We start from the raw sequence: 13,832 nt of genomic DNA on the forward strand, positions 1-13,832 counted from the left end.
TAATATCTTTGGCATATGTTGGGAAATTTGTCACTATGCAGCAGCAGTACAATGGAATTCATAATAATTATGAATTACAGCAAGAATATATATTTAAAAAGTTAATTAAGTCAGTAGTGCAAAAAGAGAAAAATTAAGTATGAGGTAGTGTTCATGGGTTCAATGTCCATTCAGATATCTGATGGCAGAGGGAAAGAAGCTGTTCCTGGATTGTTGAGTGTGTGCCTTCAGGCCACACTGCTCACGATACTCCTGGTGAGGTCTGACCGATGACTTACAAGGCTTTTATATTCTACTTATTAATAATACAATATTGTAATGATAGGAAAGATTGGAAGATTGGAAGATTTAAAGAGGGTGGAGAGGCTGTCTGGGTTAAAGAGCATGTCTCATGAGACAGATGAGCAAGCTAGGGTTTTTCTCTTTGGACTGAAGGAGGATGAGAGGTGACTTAATAGAGGTGTACAATATTGTAAGAGGCATTGATATGGACAGCCAGAGACTTTTCCCCAGGGTTGAAATTGCTAATACGAGGGAACATAATTTTAAAGTGATTGGAGGAAGGTATAGGGGAGATGTCAGAGGTATGATTTTTTTTTCCAGACAAAGAATAGGAGTGTGTTGAAGGGGAGTGTGTCCAAGGGGAGTGGAGAAGGAAGCTTTTGACTGACCTCAGAGTGGGTTAAAAAGTCAGCACAGCATTTTGGGTGAAGGATCTGTACTGTGTGTGTATTTTATGTTCTAGAGTATTTTTTTATGTCTTGCACTTACTGCTGCTGCAAAACAAATTTCCTGTCTATATAAAATATATATTCTATTTCCCGTCAGTCACCTTATGTATAGCCTAGCATCACTTTATGCACATACAGTCAATGTATATCAGCTATCTTATGCATCTGTATTTCAAAGTTCAAAGTAAATTTATTATCAAAGTACATACATGTCACCATATACGACCCAGAGGTTCATTTCCTTGTGGCCGTACTCAATAACCTTCATGACCACCACAACCCTCTCATGAGGTTTAGAGGGCTGCTTGCCTCAATGACCTGGAGAGCTATGTTGACTGAAGTCAGGGCCTTGTGCTTTGACTCTTGGTAGGGTCACCCATACTAAACAGGTCAAAGGGTAAAGGACAGACCGCCAGTCCTCCAGGTTCGGGGGTTCAGCTGCGGGCTAACAACCCTGACTGCTAAAACTAAACTGTCACGAAAACAGCAATGAAGAATCCTTCTGTACAGAGATGGAGGACCTTCACTGCTGCTTGACACACCCAGCCTGGACGTTCAACTAGAGTGCAGAAAACAACAAACTGTTACAGGTAAAAAAAAAAATAATAATAAATAATACTGAGAACATGAGATGAAGAGCCTTTGAAAGTGAGTCCACAGGTTGTGGGGACATTTCAATGAAGTTGAGTGAAGTTATCTGCTTTGGTTGAGGGGTAATAACCATTCGTGAACCCGGTGGTGTGAATCCTGAGGCTCCTGTACCTCCTTCCTGATGGAAGTACTGAAAAGAGAGCATGTCCTGGGTGGTGGGGTTGATGATGGTGGATGCTGCTTTCCTGTGACACTGCTTTATGCAGATCTGCTCAATGGTGGAGAGGGCTTTACACGTGATGAACCGGGCCCACACGGGTAAAGCCCTTTAGTATCATAAGTGCATTCTTTATCTTATGTGTTTTTTGTGCTGCATCAGATCTGGAATAACAATTATTTCATTCTCCTTTACACTAACTGACTGCATTGCCATCTGGTATGGGGGGTTTGGGGGAACAGCACAGGATCGAAATAAGCTGCAGAAAGTTGTAAACTCAGTCAGCTCCATCTTGGGCACTAACCTTCCCACCATCCAGGACCTCCCCAAGGGGTGATGTCTCAAAAAGGTGGCATCCATCGTTAAGGACCCCCATCACCCAGGACCCTCTTCTCATTGCCACCATCAGGAAGGAGGTACAGGAGTCTGAAGGCACACACTCAGTGATTCAGGAACAGCTTCTTCCCCTCTACCATCAGATTTCTGAATGGACATTGAACCCATGAACACTACCTCACTGCTTTTTTTAAAATTTCTATTCTTGCTACTTACTTAACTATTTTACACACACACACACACACACACAGAGTAATTCACACTTTTTTCTCTATTATTATCTATTGCATTGTACAGCTGCTGCAAAAACAACAAATTTCACGACATGCGCTGGTTATATTAAAGCTGATTCTGATTTGCAAACAGGAAGTGACATTAATGAATCTCGAATATTAAGCTGGAGGATCCTCCAGCATTTTGTGTGTGTTGTTTTGGATTTCCAGCATCTTAAGACTTTATCGTGTTTATAATATTGACTGCTGTGACCATTGTGCACTAAAAAGGACATTTTTGTTGTTCGAGTAAAAATTGCGCACAATTTTGTTGTTTGACTGTGAATGCCGCTTATATAATGCCAAGTGCCTGTGATTCTGCGTTTGTTAAGCTTTTCACTGCATCTGCGCACACGCGTACTTGTGCACAACAATAAACTTGACTTGGAACAAAAGTTCTGCTCTGTATCTCGGTACACGTGCACTAGTTACCAACGACCCCAGTCACAGGGAGTTCATCCGTGTCGTATGTCGTGGGTGATCTTGATTGTTCTACAGAAGTGGTTTGCCATTGCCGCCTTCTGGGCAGTGTCTTTACAAGACGGGTGACCCCAGCCATTATCAATACTCTTCAGAGATTGTCTGCCTGGCGTCAGTGGTCGCATAAGCAGGACCTGGGATATGCACCGGCTGCTCGTACGACCATCCAGCTCGTGCTCCCAATAACTTCACGCGACCCTGATCGGGGGCTAAGCCGGTGCCACACTTTGCCCCAGGGTGACCTGCAGTCTAGCCGAGAGAAGGAGACGCATCCCCACCCTGCCAGCCACAGGGAATTATGGAACGGAAACAGGCCCTTCGGCCCACCAAAACAGTGCCGACCATCAACACCAATCCCATATTAATATGCCGGATCTCTCCGGCTTCTGCACCTTCCTCTCCAGTCCTGTTGAAGGGTCTCAGCCCAAAATGTCGACTTTTCATTCCCCTCCACAGATGCTGCCTGACCTGCTGTGTTCCTCCAACACTGGACCTGAACTAACAATTGTCCTGCTTACACTTGTGTACTGGAAATGACATGAAAGCACCTTGACTACACAGCAAGCCGAGAGGCAACCCTGAGTAGGCAGGCTACCCTCCATACTGCAGGCGGAAGGTACTTACTAACAGAGGGCCCGTGCAACTTCTCACAGTCTGGGCAGTGGTACTGGTCGATCTCCGTTGCCTTGTCCTCCTCCACTCCAACGCAGCTGGGAAAAACAAAGGGGAGGTTACAGACACGGTCACAGACCCATGCCCCACCCACCCTCCCTTACAGTACCCATAGGTTCAAGTAATTTGGCACGTCCCCAGCGACCCTCTGTCCTGTGGGGGCGTGCCTTATCTTGATTGGCAAAGTCGCTTCCATTGTGATTGGTCAGTTCAGAAGCTGCAGCTGCTTTTCCCATTGGATAACTGTCTGCTGTCCAGTTTCAAACATCCTGGGTATATAAAATAGCACGTAGAAGGGGCTTGCTCTCGTCTTCCCATAGGTGGATACTTTATGGATCCCAAGAGAAATTACACTGTCACACAGTAGCCTTACAAGTGCACAGACATAAATTAGAGGAGAAGTAGGACAGAATAAAAAATAAGTTACTTCAAACAGAGTAACAGGAGGGGTCATCACGTCCCCGGCTGTAGGTTGACTGATTATAGAGCGCAATGGCCAGGGTAAGAATGATCCCATACAGTGCTCTTTGCAGAACAGTTCTCTTAGTCTATTACTGAAAGTGCTCCTCTGTCCAGCCAAGGTAGCATGCAGAACATGTGAAAACTTGTCTAGAATTGCCAGGGTTTTCCTTAGGGTTCTTTGTTCTATCACAACCTCCAGTGTGTGCAGTTTGACTCCTAGAACAGAGCCAACCTTTCTAATCAGTTTATTGAGCCTGTTGGTATCACCCGTGTTGATGCCATTGCTCCAGCACACCATGTATAGAAGATTGTACTGGCGACATGTGAAGGAGAGGCCTGCATACTCCAAAGGACCTCAGTCTCCTCAGGAAGCAGGGCCGATTCCGGCCCCTCTTGTACACAGCCTCTGTGTTGGTGCTCCACTCCAGTCTGTCATCAAGGTGCACCCCCAGGTACCTGTAGGTCCTCAACATCAATAACAACAGGGAGAAGTACAGACTTAGATAGTCCATCACCATCTCCTTTGTCTCCCTGATGTTGAGCTTCAGATAATTCAGTTTACACCATTTGACAAAGTCCTCCACCAGGGCCTTGTACTCGGTCTCCTGTCCTCCCCTTTATACACCCAGCTACTGCAAGGTCATCAGAGAATTTCTGCAGATGACATGACTCAGTGTTCGACAATAGAGAACAGGTGCAGGAGTAGGCCGTTCGGCCCTTCGAGCCAACACCACCATTCACTGTGATCATGGCCAATCATCCACAATCAGTACTCCGTTCCTGCCTATCTAAAGTGTGAGGTATACAGGAAGGGAGCCAATACAGTCCCCTGTGGGGCCCCAATGCTGCTTACAGCCACATCTCACACACAGGTCTAAAACCACACAGACCGTGCTCTGCCAGTCAGGTAGTCCATTATCCAGGATACAATGGAAGTGCCAGTCTGCATTGAATGGAGCTTTCCCCCAGCAATGAGGGCTGTGTGGTATTAAACACATTTGAGAAATCAAAAACTGTGATCCTCACAGTGCTGCCTTGCTCATGCAAATGGGAGCAGGCTCTGTTCAGCAGGTAGATGACAGCATCATCAACTCCAATGTGCTCCTGGTAGGCAAATCGCAGGGGGTCCAGGGCTGATCTGACCGGGGTCAGCCTCTCTCGGGTCTTCATGATGTGTGAGGTCAGGGCCTCTGGACTGTAGTCATTCAAGACTTTCAGTTGGCCCTTCTTGGGTACTGGGATCACACAGGATGCCTTCCACACAGTCGGGAGTCTCTGAGGCCGAGACTCAGATTGAAAATGTGCCGGAGAGCTCCACACAGCTGCTCAGCACATTCCCTCAGGACCTTGGGGTTCACACCAACCAGTCCCAATGCCGTGCTGTGTCCAAGTTCCTCAGAGCCCTTCTTCCTTTGCCTAAGGCAAGACGACCGGGAAGGAATTCCCTGCTAGGTCTGCTCGTTGAACGCACACGTTCGTTGAGTATTCAGCTTTGTAGTGTCTGTAACTTTGGGAACATGAATTTTTACTGTTTGTAATTAATATACCTATTGGAAGTCAGGGTATTTCCTGTCTCGCTTGCCAGACGTGCAAACCTGATTCCAGATCACACCCTTTATCATCGACCTTTATCGATGCATCCTATCCGGATGCCTTGCGGCTGGGTACGGCATCTGCTCTGCCCGAGACCGCAGGAAACCGCTGAGAGCTGTGGACACTGCTCAGAACATCACAGAAACCAGCCCAGCCGTCCGTGAATTCTGTCTGCACTTCTGTCTCAATAAAGCAACCAACAGAATCAAAGAACCACCCCCACCCCCCGGACAAACTCTCTTCTCCCCCTCCCATCGGGCAAAAGATACAAAAACTGAAAGAACGCACCACCAGGCTCAAGGTTTCTACCCCCAGTGTTACGAAACTCCTGAACGGACCTTCTGTGCAGTAAGTCGGACTCTTCACCTCGCAATCTACCTTGTCCTGACCTTGCACTTTATCACTTAACTTCACTGCACTTTCTCTGGAGCTGTTACACTCGATTCTGCATTTGATATTGTTTTACCTTGTTCTGCCTCAATGCCCTGTGTAATGATTTGATCTGCATGAATAGCACACAAAACAAGATTATCACAGCATCTCGGTACACGTGACAATAATAACCTATCTCCAATCACCCACCGGTTAAGGTTGATGTGCACCTATCACAATGGGATAATGGTGCCCCAGCTATGGACCTGGACACCAGGATCTCCCTGTACAGCAATGCTGCGGAGGCCAAGACCAGAAGACCAGCAACCTGGGTTCAATTCCTGCTGTCTGTGAGGAGTTTTACTGCACTCTCTCGCTGTGACCATGTGAGTCGAGTTTGCTTTCCTCCTATATTCCAAGGCGGTATGGGCCAGAACCACAAGACACAGAATTCGTCTATTTGTCCCATTAAGTCCGCTCCGCCGTTCCATCATGGCCGATTTATTATTCCTCTCAACCCCATTCTCCTGCCTTCTCCCCGTAACCTTTGACATCCTTACTGATCAAGAGACTATCAGCCTCCACGTTAAATGCACACAGTCGGTTCAGATCGGTCACAACATCTTCTCCACAAGATCCATCGACACGAGGCTGTGCGCACTACTTGCTTTACACTTCCGACTGTGAGGCCTCGCACAGCTCCAACACCATATTCAAGTTTGCCGATGACACCACTGTCATAGGCTGAACCAGCAGATAGGAGGGAGATTGAAAATCTGGCTGAGAGCTGCCACAACAACCACCTCTGATCCAATGTTAACAAGACCAAGAAGCTGATTATTCACTTCAGGAGAAAAATCCTTGGAGGATCAGAAGTGGAAAAGGTTAGAAACTTTAAACTTCTCAGCGTTATTACTTCGAAGGATCTGTCCTGGGCCCAGTGCATTTATGAAGAAAGTGTGGCAGCACCACTGCTTCCTTAAGAGTTTGCAAAGATTTGCAATGACATCTACCACTCTGACAAACTTCTACAGATGTACACTGACGGGCTGCATCACAGCCTGGTATGCAAACACCAATGCCCAGGAAGTGAAAATCCTACAGGAAGTCGTGGATACAGCCCAGCCCATCACAGACAAATCGCTCCCCACCACTGAGCACATCTACATGGAGTGCTGCCACAGGAAAGCTGCATCCGTCATCAGGGACCCCCACCACCCAGACAATGCTCTCCTCTCACTGCTGCCATCGGGAAGGAGGTACAGGAGCCTCTGGTCCCACACCACCATGCTCAGGAACAGTTATTACCCCTCAGCCCCTTGGCTCCTGAACCAAAGCAGAAAACTTCATTTAACTTCACTTTCCCCATCGCTGAAATGTCCCCATAACTTGTGGACTCTTCATCTCATGTTCTTGATGTTTATTACTTATTTATTAATTACTATTATTTCTCTCTTTTCGTGTCTGCTCAATGGTTGAACGCCCAAGGCGGTGTAGTGTTCCATCAATACTGTTATGGTTATTATTCTATAGATTTATTGAGTATGCCTGCAAGAAAATGAATCTCAAGGTTGTATATAGTAACATATATGTACTTAATTAATAACTTTACTTTGAACTTTGGAAAAATGACTTGGACTCCACTGTCAATTGCACAGATTCACCACCCTCTGGCTCAAGAAATTCCTCCTCATCTCTGTTCTAAAGGGACGTCCCTCTATTCTCAGGCTGTACCTACTGGTTCTAGACTCCCCCACGATAGAAAACATCCTCTCCACGTCCACTCTATTAAAGCTTTTCAATATTTGATATGTTTCAATGAAATGCTCCCCATTCTCCTAAACTCTGGTGAGTACAGGCCCAGGGCCTTCAAGTGCTCCTCGTGTGTTATCCCTTTCATTCACAGGAACCTCCTCTCGGCCCTCTCCAATGTCAGCACGCCCTTCTCAGATAATGGGCCCAAAACGGCTCTACCAGTGCCTTAACAAACTCAGCATCACATCCTTGCAGTCTTCTCGAAATGAATGCTAACATTGCATTTGCCTTCCTCACCACCGACTCAACCTGTAAGTTAGCCTTTAACAATAAGGCACTTCAAGCTGAGTGTTAATGCCGTGAGGAACGTTTGATGGCTCTGGACCTGCACTTGCTGGACTTTAGAAGAATGAAGAGGGACCTCACTGAAACCTCAGAATAGAGGGATGTCCATTTAGAACAGAGATGAGCCAGAGGGCAGTGAATCTGTGGAATTCTTTGCCAAGATGGCTGTGGATGCCAAATCATTGGGGACATTCAATGTGGAAGTTGATAGGTTCTTGATGAAAGGGGAAGGGTGTGAAAGGTTAGGGGACAAGGCAGGAGAATGGGGATGAGAGGGATAATAAACCAGCCATTATGGAATGGCGGAGCAGACTCGATGCGTGGAATGGCCTGTTCCTTTGTCTTATGCCTGGAGAGAGCAGTTGGGTCATAAGGCGTAGTTGGCAGTGTGGAAGAGCAGATCGAAGTGGGGGGGGGGCGGTTATGGAGGTGACAGCCCCCCTGGCAATGCTGAGAAGGGAGGTGAAGGAGTGATAGGTGATGGAAACTCATTGTAGCCAGTGGAAGTCGCCAACGATGACCTATTCAACATGTGAGGGTTTCAGGTAGCTGGTGAATGACACCTAGGGCCCAACACCAACCCTGAACAGCTCAACACAGATGCCCACCAACCCCAACGACAGCTCAAAATTAGAACAGTACAGCATGGTACAGTCCCTTCGGCCCACAATTGCTCCAACCTTCTAACCAACTCTAAGATCAATCCAGCCCTTCCCTCCCACACAGGCCTCCATTTTTCTGTCATTCAGGTGCCTAACAGTCTCCTAAATGTCTGTGTCTCTACCGCCCCCCGGCAGGGTGTTCTACACACCCACCACGCTCTGTGTAAAAAAATAAAAACTCTCCCACCACACTATACTTTTCTTCGAACATTAAAGTTACGCTCTCTTATATTAGCGATTTCCCTACAAAAAAGTCTCTCACTCTTTGCCTCGAGAAGCTTTAATTATCTGCCTCTACCATCACCACTGGCAACGCATTCCCCATCACTCTCTGTGTAAAAAAACTACCTCTGACATCCCCCTACACTTTCCTCCAATCACCTTAAAGTTTTGCCCCCTCGTATTAGCCATTCCCACCCTGGGGAAGAAGCCTCCGGCTGTCCACTTGATCTCTGCCCCTTACCTTGTACACCTGTGGCAAGTCACTTCTCGTCTACCTCCACTGCAAAGAGAAAAGGCCCAGCTCGCTCAGCTTGTCCCCATAAGTCATGCTCTCCAATCCAGGCAGCATCTGATAAATCTCCTCTGCACCCTCTCCAGAACTTCCTATACTGAGGCGACCACAGCTGAACACAATGCTTGAAGTGTGGTCTAACCAGGGTTTTATATATTATGTGTTATACAAGGGTGTCATACAAGGGTGTCAGAGGGGACACACAATACAAACTTGCGGAAACATCATGTAAACACTGAATGTTCCTGTTGACCCAATGCAGACAGTGCTGGCCTTTGCAAACTCCTGAGCAAGAGCACACAAATTGAGGGTGTAGGGTGGGGCAAACTGAGCAGGTTAGACAGCATCCACAGAGAGGAATCAACAGATCCATTCTGAACTGAGACAACTCATCAGGACTCTGTCTATAAATGACTGTGTTCTTTCCTCTGCACAGATGCTGCCTGACCTGCTGAGTTCTTTCTGTTACTCAAGATTTCCAGCACCTGCAGAATCCCCTGTGGGAAATTCTGGTCCCCCAGACAGAGGGGAACCCATCCTCTCTCTTCCCCAAAACTATCATTGCCCTGCCGGACCACCTTGGCACTCCTTCACAGACCCTCCATCACTTCTTCTCCAGACCTCCTGCTTCCCCCTCTCCTTGCTGAGACACTCTATCCCTCTCCATGAAACCAAATTTTGTTCTCCTCTCTCCCACAGGCTGCAGTCCCACTTTATCATCTTCCTCCCCTCACCCACATCTCCCTTTTCTCAACGGCCCGCACCTCGCCTTCCAATCCCCTCTACACCTCTCCTTTCCCCTTCCTTCTCCAGGGGACGCGCTCTGTCCCACTTCACAGATCCAAATTCCCACACCTTCCTCCCCGCTCCCATGAGCTGCTGCTCTTGTCACTCCTTTGCTCGCAGGAACTCAGCAGCGTGATACAGCGCCTGGTTGAGCGGTGTTGCAGTTAGCAACCTTGCATTCAACGTCAGTAAGAGCCAAGTGTTAGTTGTTAATTAAAGGGGAAGTCAAGGGAACACACACCAGTCCTCATCGAGGGATCGGAAGTGGAAAGAGTGAGCAATTTCTAATTCCAGGGTGTCAAAATCTCTGAGGATCTATCCTGTGCCCAACACACCAATGCAGTTGCAAAGGAGGCATGACAGCGGCTATATTTCATTCGAAGTTTGAGGAGATTTGGTTTGTCACCAAAGACACTTGCAAATCTGTACAAATGTACCGTGGAGAGCATTCAAACTGGCTGCATCGCAGTTTGGTACGGAGGAGCCACTGCACAAGATCGGAAAGAGCTGCAGAAAGTTGTAAACTCAGCCAGCTCCATCACGGGCACCCGCCTCCCCAGCATCCAGGGCATCTTCAAAAGGCAGTGCCTCAAAAAGGTAGCATCCTTCATTAAGGACTCCCATCACCCTTTTCTCATTGCTACCGTCAGGGAGGAGGTACAGGAGCCTGAAGACACACACTCAGCGATTCAGGAACAGTTTCTGCCCCTCTACCATCAGATTTCTGAATAGACAGTGAACCCATGAACACTACCTCAGCACTTTCCTCTCTCTTTTTGCATTACTTATTTAACGTTTACATATACTTATTGCAATTTATAACATTACTAGACATTGCATTATACTGGTACCACAAAAACAACAAATTTCACAATATGTTAACCCTGATTCTGACCAGACATTCTCCTACCTCGGCAAACATCATCCCCAACTCCCTTCGCTCGGGGCTGCTAGACCCCTCTTGCCGTGACTGTCGGCCCCTTCACCCGGGTCCTGCCAGGCTCCCTCCCCACCGACATCTCCCCTCCTCGTCGGTCCGTCCGGCCCGCTTCTCACCCCTCCCCGGGACTCCCGGTCCCCTCTCCGCAGGACTATCCGCCCCTTCGCCCCGCCGCCGGGCTCCCTCCTTTCTCCTCGGGTCTCCCGGGCCTTGGGGAGCAGCCGGGACGGCGCCGAGGCTTCGGGCAGCGGCCTAGTCTAGATGTCCCCCGTCGCCGACCCTCCCGTCCCGACCCGAAGCACTCACCTGCCATGAAACCAGTCCTGACACACGTCGCACTCGATCATGAAGCGGGTCACGTCGTACGGGAGGCGGCACAGGCAGTAAACCGGCACCGACGCCATCGCCGCGGGGCCGCTGACAGCGCCGAGCGCCGCCTCCCCCCGCTGCTGCTCCTCCTTCCCCGGGACCGCACTTTCCACACACAGCCACCGCTCCTCTCACCCCTCAACCAACATCAACATCTCGTCCCTCCGCACTCACAAAACATCCAAACTAATATTAAACTCGACAACTTTTAAATATTCCCCTTCGAATCATAAATTGTTTTATTCCTGTCCGCACATTCGTCAAGGTGCGGCTGTCACTCCTCTTCCAGCCGTACTTTCCATACATAACCTCCGCCCCCTTGCGCCTCTTGTTTACAAGAGCAGCTCAGTCCTCTACACTCAGAATAACTTATTACTAATATCAAAGCCAAAATCTGTTAAATATTCACGCAAGAAACTAAAAATCATTTTATTCCCATCTGCACATTCGTCACTGTGCAACTATCTCTCCTCTCCCAGCTGTGTTTTTCGCAAACAAACTCCGCACCTTTTCCCCTCGTGATTAGACGAACAACTCACTCCCCTGAACTCATAAAATAGCAAAACAAATATTAAAACCATTAACTGGAAAATATTCCACACCGAACTTAAAATCATTTCATTCACAACTGTATATTCGTGACGGCGCGGCTATCCCTCCTCTCCTAGCCGTACATTCCAGCCACCCTCCGAACCCCAAACCCCTCCGTTACAGGAACTACGAACCCCACTGCAATTTTAGTAAAATATCTTTAATATTTATATCGGTTAATTTGGGTGTTTTAAAGCAAACCATGAATCATTTGCACATTGACTGTTCTTGTTGGATACGCGGCCGCACTTTCCACACAGGGTCAGAACAACACTGAACCTCTGCTGACAATATTCGCTTTGGTGCCCATCAGTAAATTTTAAAATTAGAATAAAGTTCTAGTGTTTCAAAGCTACAGGCAGACTAGCTTCTCGCACTTTTCTCACTCATCTCTTCTAGTTCTTTTCCTAATTCCGATAACGCTTTAACTCCTCCTGAAATAAAACAAACTTTTCTTCTCTCAATCCTCAGTAATATAACTTCGACTCTTAATTCGCCGCCTCCCACACAACCTTGATGCCCCATTCACAACGCAGTCTTTCCCTCGACGCAACTCCGGTAAACATACGCCACACACACACACACACAAGCTGCAGATGTTCTCGTTTCCAAATAAAGATAAATTCCACAAAATACTGATGTTGAAACCAATTTTAACCCCCCCCCCTCAATATACACTTGCATTTTCACTAATAAATTGGGTAAAAGAAACCTATCTTCCAACTAGCCAAAACAAGACACGAACTTTGGCTCCACCCCGTGAGAGTGGCCATCTCCCCTCTTTTTTTAAACCCAAGTCCAGACAAAAGTGTCTCAACCCATAATGTTGACGGTCTATTTCGGTCTTCAGATGCTGTCTGACCTGCTGAGTTTCTCCAGTGGTGAGTACAACACTTCAGAGTACAGGCAACCCGAGTTCAGTTCCCACCACTGTTTGTAAGGAGTGTGTATGTTCTCCCCGTGACCGCGTGGGTCTCCACTGGGTGCACCAGTTTTCTCCCACAGTCCAAAGATGCAATGCCTGGTAGGTTAATTGGCCATTGTAAACGGTCCCGTGATTAGGTTAGGGTTAAACTGAGGGTTGTGCTGGGTGCCGTGGCTGGAAGGACCCATTCTGTGTTTACATATATATCAAAGACTTCTGCACAGTACTGCAGTAATTTTAAGTATTGCACTGTACTTCTACTTGATTGAAAATGAAATTTCATGACACACGTGGGTGATGATAAGCCTGATTCTGATGTGGGTCTCTATTGTGGACTGCGAGTGGGAAGAGGGCAGGGAGAGGGTCGCCATTCTCAGCATCCTTTGCTGCTGCCAGCTTTACAAGCTCGTCATCACAGTAGAACAAGGTCAATGAAAAGCTACACACAAACAACCAACGTGCAAGAGAAGAGAAACTGTGCAAATAGAAGAAAAATTGAATAATAATAAATAAATAATGCTGTGAACATGTGGATTCAGTTCAGTGCTGAGGCGAGTGAAATTATCCACGTTGGTTCAGGTGCCTGATGGTTGAGGGGTAATAACTGTTCCTGAACCTGGTGGTGTTGGTCCTGAGGTTCTTCTACCTTCTTCCCGATGGCAGCAGTGAGAAGAGAGCATGGCCTGGGTAGTGGATGCTGCTGCTGTCTTCTCATTCCTTTCTTTATGTGCTGCCTCATTTGATTTGGGGGATCTTGGTCTTTCCACAACCATGATTGTTCTTGGCAAAGTGGTTTGCCATTGCCGCCTTCTGGGCAGTGTCTTTACAAGACGGGTGATGCCCCCCCCCCAGCCATTATCAATACGCTTCAGAGATTGTCTGCCTGGCGTCGGTGGTCACACAACCAGGAGTTGTTATATGCACCGGTAGCTCATACGACCATCCATCACCTGCTCCTGTGGCTTCAGGTGCTACACCTTGCCCTAGGGTGACCTGCAGGCCAGTGGAGGGAAGGAGCGCCTTACACCGCCTTTGGGGGAGACACATTTGCACCCCGCCACTCGGAGGTGCTAAACGGTGACTGACTGGGCCGTATCCACTACTTCCTGCGAGGGCTTTCCGTGCTGGGAGGTTGCTGAGACGCAACTAATCAGAAAACTCTCCACAAGCAACAGGAATTCTGCAGATGCTGGAAATTCAAGCAACACACATCAAAGTT

At 47.7% G+C, this 13,832-nt stretch overlaps 1 protein-coding gene across 1 annotated transcript in view; it reads right to left on the reverse strand.

Moving 5' to 3' along the window:
• phf8 (PHD finger protein 8) overlaps positions 1-11,419 on the reverse strand; it is a 76,528-nt gene extending 65,109 nt beyond the window's left edge. Inside the window, exons 1-2 of the mRNA XM_063035286.1 lie at positions 11,035-11,419; positions 3,252-3,337 (exon numbers count right to left, since the gene is read on the reverse strand). Of these exons, the coding sequence (XP_062891356.1) occupies positions 3,252-3,337; positions 11,035-11,132 (184 nt within the window). The 5' untranslated portion in view covers positions 11,133-11,419. The remainder of the gene's footprint in view (positions 1-3,251; positions 3,338-11,034) is intronic.
• Positions 11,420-13,832: the final 2,413 nt, after the last annotated feature.

The sequence above is a fragment of the Mobula hypostoma genome, chromosome 28 (assembly GCF_963921235.1).
Source record: "Mobula hypostoma chromosome 28, sMobHyp1.1, whole genome shotgun sequence".
In the NCBI taxonomy this organism is placed as follows: domain Eukaryota; kingdom Metazoa; phylum Chordata; class Chondrichthyes; order Myliobatiformes; family Myliobatidae; genus Mobula; species Mobula hypostoma.